At 43.0% G+C, this 11541-nt stretch overlaps 1 protein-coding gene across 2 annotated transcripts in view; it reads right to left on the bottom strand.

Annotated features, from left to right (window-relative positions):
• LOC112156625 (NHS-like protein 1) overlaps positions 1–11541 on the bottom strand; it is a 30850-nt gene that overhangs the window by 10324 nt on the left and 8985 nt on the right. The window contains exons 1-5 of one of the 2 annotated variants that reach the window (XM_036214533.1): positions 7001–8026; positions 4734–4841; positions 2967–3100; positions 1905–2139; positions 13–464 (exon numbers count right to left, since the gene is read on the bottom strand). In XM_036214533.1, coding sequence (XP_036070426.1) covers positions 13–464; positions 1905–2139; positions 2967–3100; positions 4734–4841; positions 7001–7058 — 987 coding nt within the window. In that variant the 5' untranslated portion in view covers positions 7059–8026. Of the gene's footprint in view, positions 1–12; positions 465–1904; positions 2140–2966; positions 3101–4733; positions 4842–7000; positions 8027–11541 lie in introns of those variants that run through there. The other variant, XM_036214535.1, reaches the window with a different exon arrangement.

Raw genomic sequence — 11541 nt, 5'->3', positions numbered from 1 at the left:
TTCTAGACATACCTGACAAGAAGATGAAGAGACTCCAAGCATCTTGTAGGGATCACAATCAGAACTGTAGTTGAAAGTTGGGGAGGATTGTGTTTGGGTCTCAGAGGTGGGCTGTCTTTCGATGCGCGGTGAGGACGTGAGGGTAGCCATGAGACTAGACATCCCTTCGCCTTTTGGGGCTCGAATCCTCCTTGATGAAAGCAGTTCTGTCCTAATCATTTCCCCTCCCTCTGCTACTTCCGCCTCTTTGTTCTTCTGTCTACTGGAGGAGCCGCAGGAAGAGGCAGGCCGACCCACTGTGGAAAACTGACCGGGAAGGTCAACAGAGACCGAAGTCTTGGGACTCGCATCGTCTTGCAAGTTCGATACAGTTTTGCGGCGGGTTAGTTTTCGGGATCGACGGGACAAGGAGTCGCTGTTTGAGAGTGCTCTCCGAAAACTGGCTTGACGATCAAAACTCTCACCTAAGATGCAAACAAACCGAGAGAAAAGAGTTTGCATGGTGACAGGAAGTTGAATTTGGTTCCAGAGTTATCAAGTTTTTCCCTTTAGCTTTACATCAACTTGGGGACCAAGTGATCTGATATCTTGGATATCAGCAAGCCCTTCTTAAATTCAAACGGATTAATACTTTACTGTTACCACATAGCATTTGGTAATTATGCCCAATAATTGTCAGTATAAAGGACTTGCTTTTCCTAAACAAATATGGCCCTGCAGTGGACTGGCCATCCATCCAGGGTGTACACTACCTTCATTCAAATGTGGCTTTGATAGGCTCTGCCAACCATATGACCACAAAAGACTTTGAGCCAATAACTGATGGATGGATACACAAATGTGTGGCAATAGTGCCTGGATAAAGACTAAAAATATATTTACCAGGATATCACCACTTTTTACATAATTCAAAAGTCCCAGCGTTATTTTCCATAACGCCGGAGTCACACAGGACGCGATAGCGCCGCGAAGCGGCGCGGAACGGCGTGCGCTTCCATTCGGCGCCCATGTTAACCTATGGCGTCGGTCACACCAAGAGCGGAGCGACGCGCAGCGGCGCGGAGGGTCCGCGCGGTGCAGCGCAACGTTTCGGCGTCTGGCCTATTTCTTCCGCGCGACGCGAGCGCTCCGCGTCAATACTGGCAGGAAGTTGCATCGAAATACATGAGAAAATCCGGTTTATTTTCAAAATAGAACCAATTTTTCACAATAAAACGCCGCGATTGACAAATGTTATCAAGTTTTTGTGTCTAAACAGACAGTAGAGATGAAAATATGCATACAATCAAAACACACAGACACGCGTGCGCGAGAGCCCCCACCCCGGACACCACAGATCTCCGGAGCGGGTGTGCTGGTCTGCAGGGTTCTGGGAGGAAAAAAAAGCAGGGCAGACGGGGCAGTGGGGGCACAATGGAGCGGGGCATGGGGCTGCATTTGAACGAGAGAGAGGCAGAGGAGTGGTTCTTCTGGGAAGAAACATCTGGTAATATTTTTAGTTTATTAATTGACCGACGGAAACAACTGCGTGCGTGCACACAGACACACCACAGAACAGACAGACACGCACACGCGCGCACAAGCCGATCACTGAAGTGGGCCGACTGCGGAGTTGGGGGGCGGGGTCTGTGTCGACAGGGGCAGAGACCATCTCCTTTTAGCAGAAACACTGGGAGATATCCTGGTTATTGATCATGATGGCAAAAAAGCAATAGCTCTAGCAGAAGCGCATGCCGACCGTCGCGGAAACAAATCGCGTCTGGTGTGACCAATAGAGCGCCGCGAAGCGGCGCGCTCTCCGCTCCGCGCCGCTGTGCGGCGCTATCGCGTCCTGTGTGACTCCGGCGTAAATCCACATTCACAGAGAGACTCAAAACAGAATGTGAATGAGAGTCCACCTGTACCTGTGACATTGATAGGGACTATATCAGCAGCGATCGCCTCCGCCTGTCTCCTCATCTGCTCCTCCGGTGTTGGAAGCCGTTGAATCGGATCTGTTTCCGAGTCCCAGTTTGACTCAAAGGTTGGTGTTAAACCATCAGAGCAGGAGGTCAGACTGATGGGGTTCAAGACCAATGGGGTCATGGGTCGACCTTTAGTCAAGAAAAACCTTTCATCGTCATCCGAAGACGCCGATGACTATAAAACAGAAAGAAATAAAGCACATTAAACCGAACCAAAACAAAGCTTGGAAAAGTGAAACTCTAATGTAGACCCGAAAAACTACATAAGAGTCTAGTCATCTGCAAATTATCCTACAAAAGGGTTTACTTCCATTTTAGCTTGTTTTTAACTCTGGTGCTTTTCTAGTCATGTTTACGTTAAACGTGGGGTCATCTGGACCCCACAAGACAGAACGCTGAACTTGTTTCTATTTTTAAGGATTTTTTTATCTTCACTGGTGTCCGTGACAGACATAAAATTCTGTCTACCTTTTTCATGGGAGGGATCACGTATCAATATAAGGGAGGGGTCATCTGGACCCTATAAGATAGCACAAGGGTTAAAGGAGTTCAGTCCGTGTTTACCTTTCGCCTCCAGAATGAAAACTTGAAACAAACTGAAAAGCAAGACTCAGACAAAAAGTCCAGAGCTCTGGAGTGCTAAGAGGATGAAAGATGGAAGGAAGGGTGAAAGAGCAGAACAAAAATGAGTCTGAAAGTAGAAAATATGTTTGCAGCTCATGGTAGAACCAATTAGAAGAAAATTGTATTTTTAATTGAAACATTAAATAATTTAATCTGTTAAACAAGGAAATTGAAGTGTTAAAAATCATTTAAAAATGTGTGGTTATATGACTAAAAAAATAACTTCACTAAAAAGTGACAGCTAACTTTTTAAATAACTGCAGTCACTGCAAATAAACTATTATTTTATAATCACAGATGGATACAGTTCATAAGTACAACTCTCATTTAATGCTGATGACTCTTTGCTCTCGAGTGTTTCATATGTTTCCAACTTACCATCTTCCTGCTTCTGTCCCTCCATCCTCTGTGTGCGCTGCCGTCTGGTTGGTCCATACCAGACAGAGGGGAGAAGGTGGGGCTCGATGGGCAGGGCTTGGATCCAGGGCTCTGCTGAGCTGGCCAATGGAAGGCTTTAGGAACAGAGACAAAAAGGCAGAGAGTGTAATCCACAAAAGGCAGAATTATGATTGAGGACGACTCCCTGGGGAGGTGTTCTGTGTGTGTCCCACTGGGCAGAGACCCCGGGGAAAACCAATAACATGCTGGGAACTATGAGTCTCAGCTGGCCTGGGAATACCTTGGGGTCCCCCCAAAAGAGAAAGATGAAGTGGCCGGGGAGAGGGAAGTCTGATCATCTTTGCTTAGACTTCCATCCCAACGGCCCATTACTGGATTAGGGGAAAAATGGATGGATGGATGGATGGATGGATGGCTGAATGGTTGAAAGAAAGAATGGATGGATGGACGGTTGATAGGATGGATCGTTTAATGGTTGAAAGAAAGAATAGATAGATGGATGGATGGATGGATGGATGGATGGATGGATGGATAGATGGGTGGTGGGAGGTTGGATGGATGGATGGATGGATGGACGGTTGATAGGATGGGTGGATGGATGAATGGACGGTTGATAGGATGGGTGGATGAATGGTTGAAAGAAAGAATGGATGGATGAATGGATGGATGGATGGGCGGTTGATAGGATGGGTGGATGGATGGATATGGATGGATGGGTGGATAGATGGATTGATGGATGGACGGTTGATAGAATGGGTGGATGAATGTTTGAAAGAAAGAATGGATGGATGGAGGCATGGATGGTTGGATGGAGGGATGGATGGTTGGATGGATGGATGGATGGATGGATGGGTGGTGGGAGGTTGGATGGATGGAGGGATGGATGGTTGGATGGATGGATGGGTGGTGGGAGGTTGGATGGATGGAGGGATGGATGGTTGGATGGACGGTTGATAGGATGGGTGGTTGACAGAATGGGTGGTTTAATGGTTTAAAAAAAGAATAGATGGATGGATGGATGGTTGGATGGACGGTTGATAGGATGGATGGATGGATGGATTGATGGATGGATGAACAGTTCATAGGAGCTGAACCATTTGTCACAAATAGAAAATACAGCAGTAATCATCAACAAAGTTTCAAACACAACTGTCCACACAGAACATTTTATTATTATTATTATTATTATTATTATTATTATTATTATTTGGGGGGGTTGTACAGTTAAATCTAACAGGTAGTCAAGGGGAAAGTGAACCCTTTAAGCACCACCCTCCGGTGGTCATTTAGGGAACTGCAACTTTTGTTACTTGTGTTTGAGCAATGCAGGGGATCAGAAACTCCATACTTACATTACACTCAACTGAGCTTCATTTCACCATTTGTGCTGGACTTTGTTTGGACCTAAAGCTGTAAATGGAGTCAGGGGGTCACTGGGTGAAGACCGTGTCTATCAAAGTGGGTTACTTCCTTCTAAGCCGACGCTGAGACTGAATATATCCAGAGCACTGATCTGGTGATTGGCAGGACCACCCACGTGCAGCTCGGCATCACCTCAACAGGATTCTGCTCTGCTACCATTGAACAGAATCAACCTAACCTGAATACTTTCTGCAGGAATTTACATACAACTGACTGCAAGCTGTTTTCAACCAATGAAAAAGCCGAGCTTATAGATTGTATTCAGTCTGCACTAAATTCATTGATTTATTACCACCATTCTATCAGTAGATGCAACACGCTCACCTCTAAGGTCATCTGCACTGTTGGACTGCCTCTTCCCGCGAATGAAGCGCAGTCCCTGCTGAGGCTTCTGGGTAGTGTAGTGAACGGCCCACTTGCTGTCTCCATCCCCTGCAGCACAAAGGCAAAAGAAAGAGAGCGAGCGCGATGTGAGGCTTCTTTCTTGTTTCAGCAAATTCCCTCACTGGGTGGGGAGCAGTGGTGAGGAGGGGGCTGCAGCGCTCAGCACATCTGAAGGTGACCGCGGCTCCAAACTCAAACGGCTGTCTGATTAAACCAGGAGTGCTGCAGCCGGGGGTGACACTAAACTCCCCGTTTTCTGCTCGTTTGAGCAGAAAAATATTCAAATGACCACAAGAAATTGATGTAAAAAAAAAAAAGCAATAAAATAGAAAGTCCAACATGTTGAGGGTTTTGGAAATGCTAATAATTTTCAATTAAAGTTAGGGTAGGGTACCAGGTTAGTGTACTGGTACTGGTGGCGTCCCAAGGTTCAGTCCGCATCAAAAATGTATGTTTTGGGTGTCCTCAACTAGTCATTTTTTGACGTGCTAGCTGTTCCAATTAAATTAGGGGTCTCCAACATCTAGGCCGCAAACCGGGACGTGGACCTCACTGGTATCCTTGCACTAACTTTAGCCTGGTACCAAATGCGGGTCAGTACTGGACACAAATCAGTCCCAATTCCAGATGCAGTAATGGTTCTGGACGCAAAACCAGGACCAGGCTAGGGTTAGGGTACTGCGTTAGTGTACTGGTACCAGCGGCGTCCCAAGGTTCAGTCCGCAATGTACTTTCTGGGTATCCCCAACTAGTCATTTTTTGATGACCTGGCTGTTCCAATTAAATTAGGGGTCCCCAACATCTGGAACACTTGTCCTACTAACCCAAACTTTAGCCTGGTACCAGGCGTGGGTCAGTACTGAACGCACATCAGTACTGGATGCAGTACCGGTTCCAGACGCGGTTAAAGACGCATACCATGCTAGGGTTAGGGTTCTGGCCGTGTCCTGAGGTTTGGTCCGTGTGAAAAGTTCCGCTTTTTGAAAATTTTGTTTTAGAGAATTCAATAAATGTTTATCTTGTTTGGCCCGCGACCTATGGTGTGTTTTGGTCCCCTGATATACAGCTTTCCTGGTACCAGAAAGACCAGGCTCACCAATCCTACTATGAGTGTATTGTATCAGTCAGCATAACAGTGTAAAAGGTCGCAATAACTGTACCAGCTCCAGAGTCAAGACAACTCAGATTCCTCCTAAATATGATCTGGTGCTCCAGACTAAGATGACTGTTAAAGCTTGTATTAGGAAGGGATACATTTTGAAGCTTCAAGCTATGGCCACACCCTTTTCGGCATTAGCCGTTCAACCAATCAATTCCAATGAAAAGTCCATGAAAGCGATTGTATATTAGTGTTCAAGTTTCTACAACCATTTCTGGGCTCTACCTACACAACGCATAGTCAATGAACGCACATTGCTAGGTAAACCAGGTTGGCCAATCAGGGACTCAGATTCGGTACTGACGTATGATATATACTTTTTTTTCTTGTGAACCGACTCTGAAGACATCTGTGTTTGTTTTTCAAATAAAGATAAACCCGAGGCTACTCTCCTGAGAATCCAGATCCACCATCGCAAAGACGCTAGCATTGAACCAAACCATTTCCTCCCTATCTTTGGGACGAAATGATGATTCGACATTTCGCACAAAGACTCTTTCAACTGTAGGTGGTGGACACGCGCTAGTGAACAGTAGAAGAAGAAGAAGAAGCCCCTCCCTGTTGGTCCAGTGTGAACACCATTGGCTAAACACACATTCAAAAAATCCACGATTATGCTGTCAAATGCCCATTGAGAAGGTATTGATTTTAAGACGTCAGCATTGGCCAAAAAGCTTCAAACATGTCTAATAAGGGTTATTTCAGAACTTGCTGGAATTATTTTGATCGGGTTAACGATTAAAAAGTTACAGTATGATACAGATTTTGTGTTTAAGCATCACCGGCGACACCTCAGGTGTTAAAGGGTTAAGGGTCATCGTGAAAGCTCCTATGTCTCTGGATTCAATGGAGAAAAAAAATGTAAATTTCTCTGAAGTCCCAATGACAAATCAGATTAAAAGAACTTCTATAAGAGAATATGTTACTGGAAACTGCTGACCTGAAGTGTGGTTCGATTCTAACATACGGCCAATCAGAAAGCCAGATTTATTTGGGTCATGGTCAGGCAGATGGTGATCGATCGATTGATCGGTAAATCAGCACTCACCTGAGGTCTTCCTGAGGTACCTGAGGACAGATTTGATGGCAGCTCCGATCAGAACCATGACGACGACACGCTGCTGCTGCACACTCACACGCGGTGGTGAGCTGCAGTGAAGAGAGCTGAGCAGCAGCAATGCAGCTCGACTCGCTGCGACGCCGCTCTCCTCCCACTCTCCTCCCACTCTCACCCCCCCTCAGTCACTTTCCCCACTCTCTTTTCTTTTATCTCATCCATGCACCCCCTCCAACACACACAAGTCATGTTGGCCGCCCGCCAGCACACGTATGTGCCTCTCCTCCGTGTCACCAGGTGATGAAGGTCACCTGTGAGTGCGGCACACGAGTGAGTTGAAGATGCAGAGTGGGCGTGTGTGCGTACGGGCAGTTTGCTGTGTTTTTGGTGGGTTTGTCTGAGAGCTGATCAGTCTGCAGTGATTAAACCCAACAACACGTTTCACCCGCAGGGCACATTAGCAAACAGATGAGTCAAGAAACACACAACCGATGCGGTTTGTTGAGAAGTTGTTGCAGTAATCCATTTCTGAGTGTCAGTCATGTTTTTTCTTTTATCATTTCTTGCTGAATTTTTTCAGATTAAAAGATTCTTTTTTCATCTTTATACATTAATGTTAAATTTGTGTAACTTTTTAAAATGCTTTTAGCTGGTTGTTTGAAATATTTACCTTTGTATTTTGTTGTCATTCATCCACTGTGTGGCCATCTATTACCTTTTTTGTGTTTCTTTTCATATTTTTTTTTGTTATCTCGTGATAACATCTACTATCACATAATTGGGATAAAGAGATAGGAGATGTCGAATTATTGTGACGGCGAGATAGCGAAGAATTTACTGTTTTCATTTATCTACAGTCTGCAGCAGTTTGTTAGGCTACAGTCACATATCCCAAAATTTCAGTGCAAGGTAACCTAAATGCCAGTTTTTCATCATTGTGTGAGAAATACTTTCTCATTGTCTTATTATTATTAGAAAAAAAAACGTGTTTTCTCACGGCAACAAGCTAGTATATGTTATCGCAAGAACACAAAATCAGTATCAAAAGAAAATGAGAGGAATAAAAGAAAGGGAAAAGTGGTCAAGAGAAACCAATGTCGTCACAGGAAAATGGGGTGGGATGTCATTATGACAGGAGAAAAATATAACTATCATAAGACAATGGGGGGTGGGGGGTGGGGGGGTGTTATCAAGAGAAAACAATGTCGCAATTCCAAGAAAATAATGTTGTTATTCCAAGAAAACAATGTCGTTATTCCAAGAAAATAATGTCATTATCTCAAAAAAACAATGCTGTTATCACAAGAAACAAAGTCGTTTTGACAAAAAACAATGCTGTTATCACAGAAAAAAATGTTATCACATGAAACAATGTCGTTATCACAAGAAAACAATGTCAATATCCCAAGAAACAATGTCGATATCCCAAGAAAACAATGTCGATATCCATCCATCCATCCATCTTCTTGACCGCTTCTTCCCTTTCGGGGTCGCGGGGGTGCCGGAGCCTATCCCGGCTATTGAAGGGCGAGGGCGGGGTTCACCCTGGACAGGTCGCTAGTCTGTCTCAGATGTCGATATCCCAAGAAAACAATTTCGATATCCCAAGAAACAATGTCGTTATCCCTAGAAATAATTTAGTTATCCCAAGAAAACAATTCGATATCCTAAGAAACAATGTCAATATCCCAAGAAACAATGTCGATATCCCAAGAAACAATGTTGATATCCCAAGAAACAATGTTGATATCCCAAGAAAACAACGTTGATATCCCAAGAAAACAATGTTGATATCCCAAGAAACAATGTTGTTATCCAAATAAACAATGTTGTTATCCCAAGAAAACAATCTCGTTATCCCTAGAAAACAATTTCGTTATCCCTAGAAAACAATGTTGATATCCCAAGAAAACAATGTTGATATCCCAAGAAACAATGTCGTTATCCCAAGAAAACAATTTCGATATCCTAAGAAACAATGTCGTTATATCAAGAAAACAATGTCGATATCCCAAGAAACAATGTTGTTATCCCAAGAAACAATGTCGTTATCCTAAGAAACAATGTTGTTATCCCAAGAAAACAATGTTGATATCCCAAGAAAACAATGTTGATATCCCAAGAAACAATGTCGTTATCCCTAGAAAACAATTTCGTTATCCCTAGAAAACAATGTTGTTATCCTAATAAACAATGTTGTTATCCCAAGAAAACAATTTCGATATCCTAAGAAGCAATGTCGTTATCCCAAGAAATAATTTAGTTATCCCAAGAAAACAATTTTGGTATCCTAAGAAACAATGTCGGTATCACAAGAAAACAATGTCGATATCCCAAGAAAACAATGTCGATATCCCATGAAACAATGTCGTTATCCCAAGAAATAATTTAGTTATCCCAAGAAAACAATTTTGATATCCTAAGAAACAATGTCGGTATCACAAGAAACAATGTCGTTATCCCAAGAAACAATGTTGATATCCCAAGAAAACAATGTTGTTATCCTAAGAAACAATGTTGTTATCCCAAGAAAACAATCTCGTTATCCCTAGAAAACAATTTCGTTATCCCAAGAAAACAATGTTGATATCCCTAGAAAACAATCTCGTTATCCCTAGAAAACAATTTCGTTATCCCAAGAAAACAATGTTGATATCCCTAGAAAATAATTTCGATATCCCGAGAAAACAATTTCGTTATCCCTAGAAAATAATTTCGATATCCCGAGAAACAATGTCGTTATCATGAGGAAATAAGGGAAAAGTAAGAGTAAAAGTGGTTATTAAAAGAAAACGGTGGGTGAAAGGTAGATGTTGTTATCATGAGAAAACAGTTTCGGGGGGTAGATGTTGTTATCCCAAAAAAGCAATGACATTATCACGAGAATATGGTGTTGTTATTACAAGAAAATCATGTCCTTTTCATGACAAAATGATGTCGTCATCACAAGAAACCAATGTTATCGCAAGAAAAAGGGAAGACTGGCAAGAAAAAGCAATAGGCCTTTTCTGGCTATGGTACTGGATATTTACATTTTTGTCAATTGCTATATTTTTATTTGCCTTTTCTTCACTTCACTGAACTATTTCAATGTTATTTCATGATTTTATGTCCATTTTGTCACTTTATCTTTTTCCTTCTTTGCATTATTTTCCAATTGTTAGTTCCATGTTTTGTTCTTTTAGACAGAACTTCAAAAAGTTCTCCTGTACTCCAAAGAAACCCCTGTAAATCAATCAATGCATTCTTTTTGATGTCCCCACTCAGCTTCATATGCCAGATAACTCTCTGGATGGAGTTCATCTTCATCACCTTCATCACAAAATGGGGCAGTTCCAGTCTGGAAGTGTGTCGATTATGTGGGACAGAAGGAGCAGCTAATTACAGTCTTTAAGGCTGACAGCCCTGTTGTCTGTTCCTCATCTCCCCACTGTTTTTAATTAGTTTCATTAATTAGACTCTAAATGGGCCACGCTATCATTATGTCACATGGTTATATAAAGTCCCAACAGATATAAATCTAGACTGTCACTGCTGTCCAATCAAAGAATAGATGGGGGCGGGGCCTCCCTACAAAACAAATATTTCAGAAGTGTGACATTTAAGTGGTTTAAACTTAAGATCCAGGTGTGCTTTACCTGGATTATCTGGAAGTGAAGCACACAGGTGCCGCAGCCATAAGGAGCGTTCATCTGTTCTCGCCAGAATTAGCTGTTAGCCGAACGTGTGGAGCAGCAACTAATCTCTACACACATACAACACACACACCCGGGAGATTATACACCCAGGGGAGGTCATTAAACAAGAGCGCAGAGTTGTGATGTTGTTGAGAGTAACAGCCGAGCAAAGCTGTGATGCATTATTGATTAGCGTGTGTGTATCAGGGGGTGTTAGCGTTGTCACATCACATCTGCAAACGCAGAGCTGAAATCTTCTATCCGTGTCTGCAGTGACATTGCAGATATAGGAATGTATTTATGACGGACAAATAACAAGGATTGAATCATGTGATCAATAACATCGGAAAGCTTTACCAAAAAAAAAAAAGAATCCCCACCAGGGACAAATGTAGGACGACTATAGGAAATGGATTGAGATCATTTCCAATCAGTAGAGTATTAGGACTTTCGCTAATACCTTAACCATAACTGCTGTCACAGTTCCAAAGTAGGGACCACGTAGGTCCTAACCCAAGTAACTGGCACAATTCATACTGTATCAGCTCGTTCATACCAGTTCATGCCCAAACAATGGTCGGCAGGAGCTTGTAACATTTATAGAAATACAGCAGTCAGTAGACTAGGATGTTTTAGTATCATCCAGGAAAGTCTTTAGATCTGAACAAAGATACCAAAGGCCCAAAGTGCTTTATAGTCACGGTCTCATTCACACATTCACACACTGACTGTCAAACACTGGCGCCAACCTTCCACCAATGTTGGCTTAAGGGTGTTCCCCAATGGGTCCATTAAAGTCCAAACAGGACAAACTGAAACCATGTCATCCAGTTTTTTCTATGGTTACAAGTCGAG

Source organism: Oryzias melastigma, linkage group LG2 (assembly GCF_002922805.2).
Source record: "Oryzias melastigma strain HK-1 linkage group LG2, ASM292280v2, whole genome shotgun sequence".
In the NCBI taxonomy this organism is placed as follows: domain Eukaryota; kingdom Metazoa; phylum Chordata; class Actinopteri; order Beloniformes; family Adrianichthyidae; genus Oryzias; species Oryzias melastigma.
The sequence above is the reverse complement of the archived record's forward strand: the minus strand, read 5'-3'. Positions and strand labels throughout refer to the sequence as shown.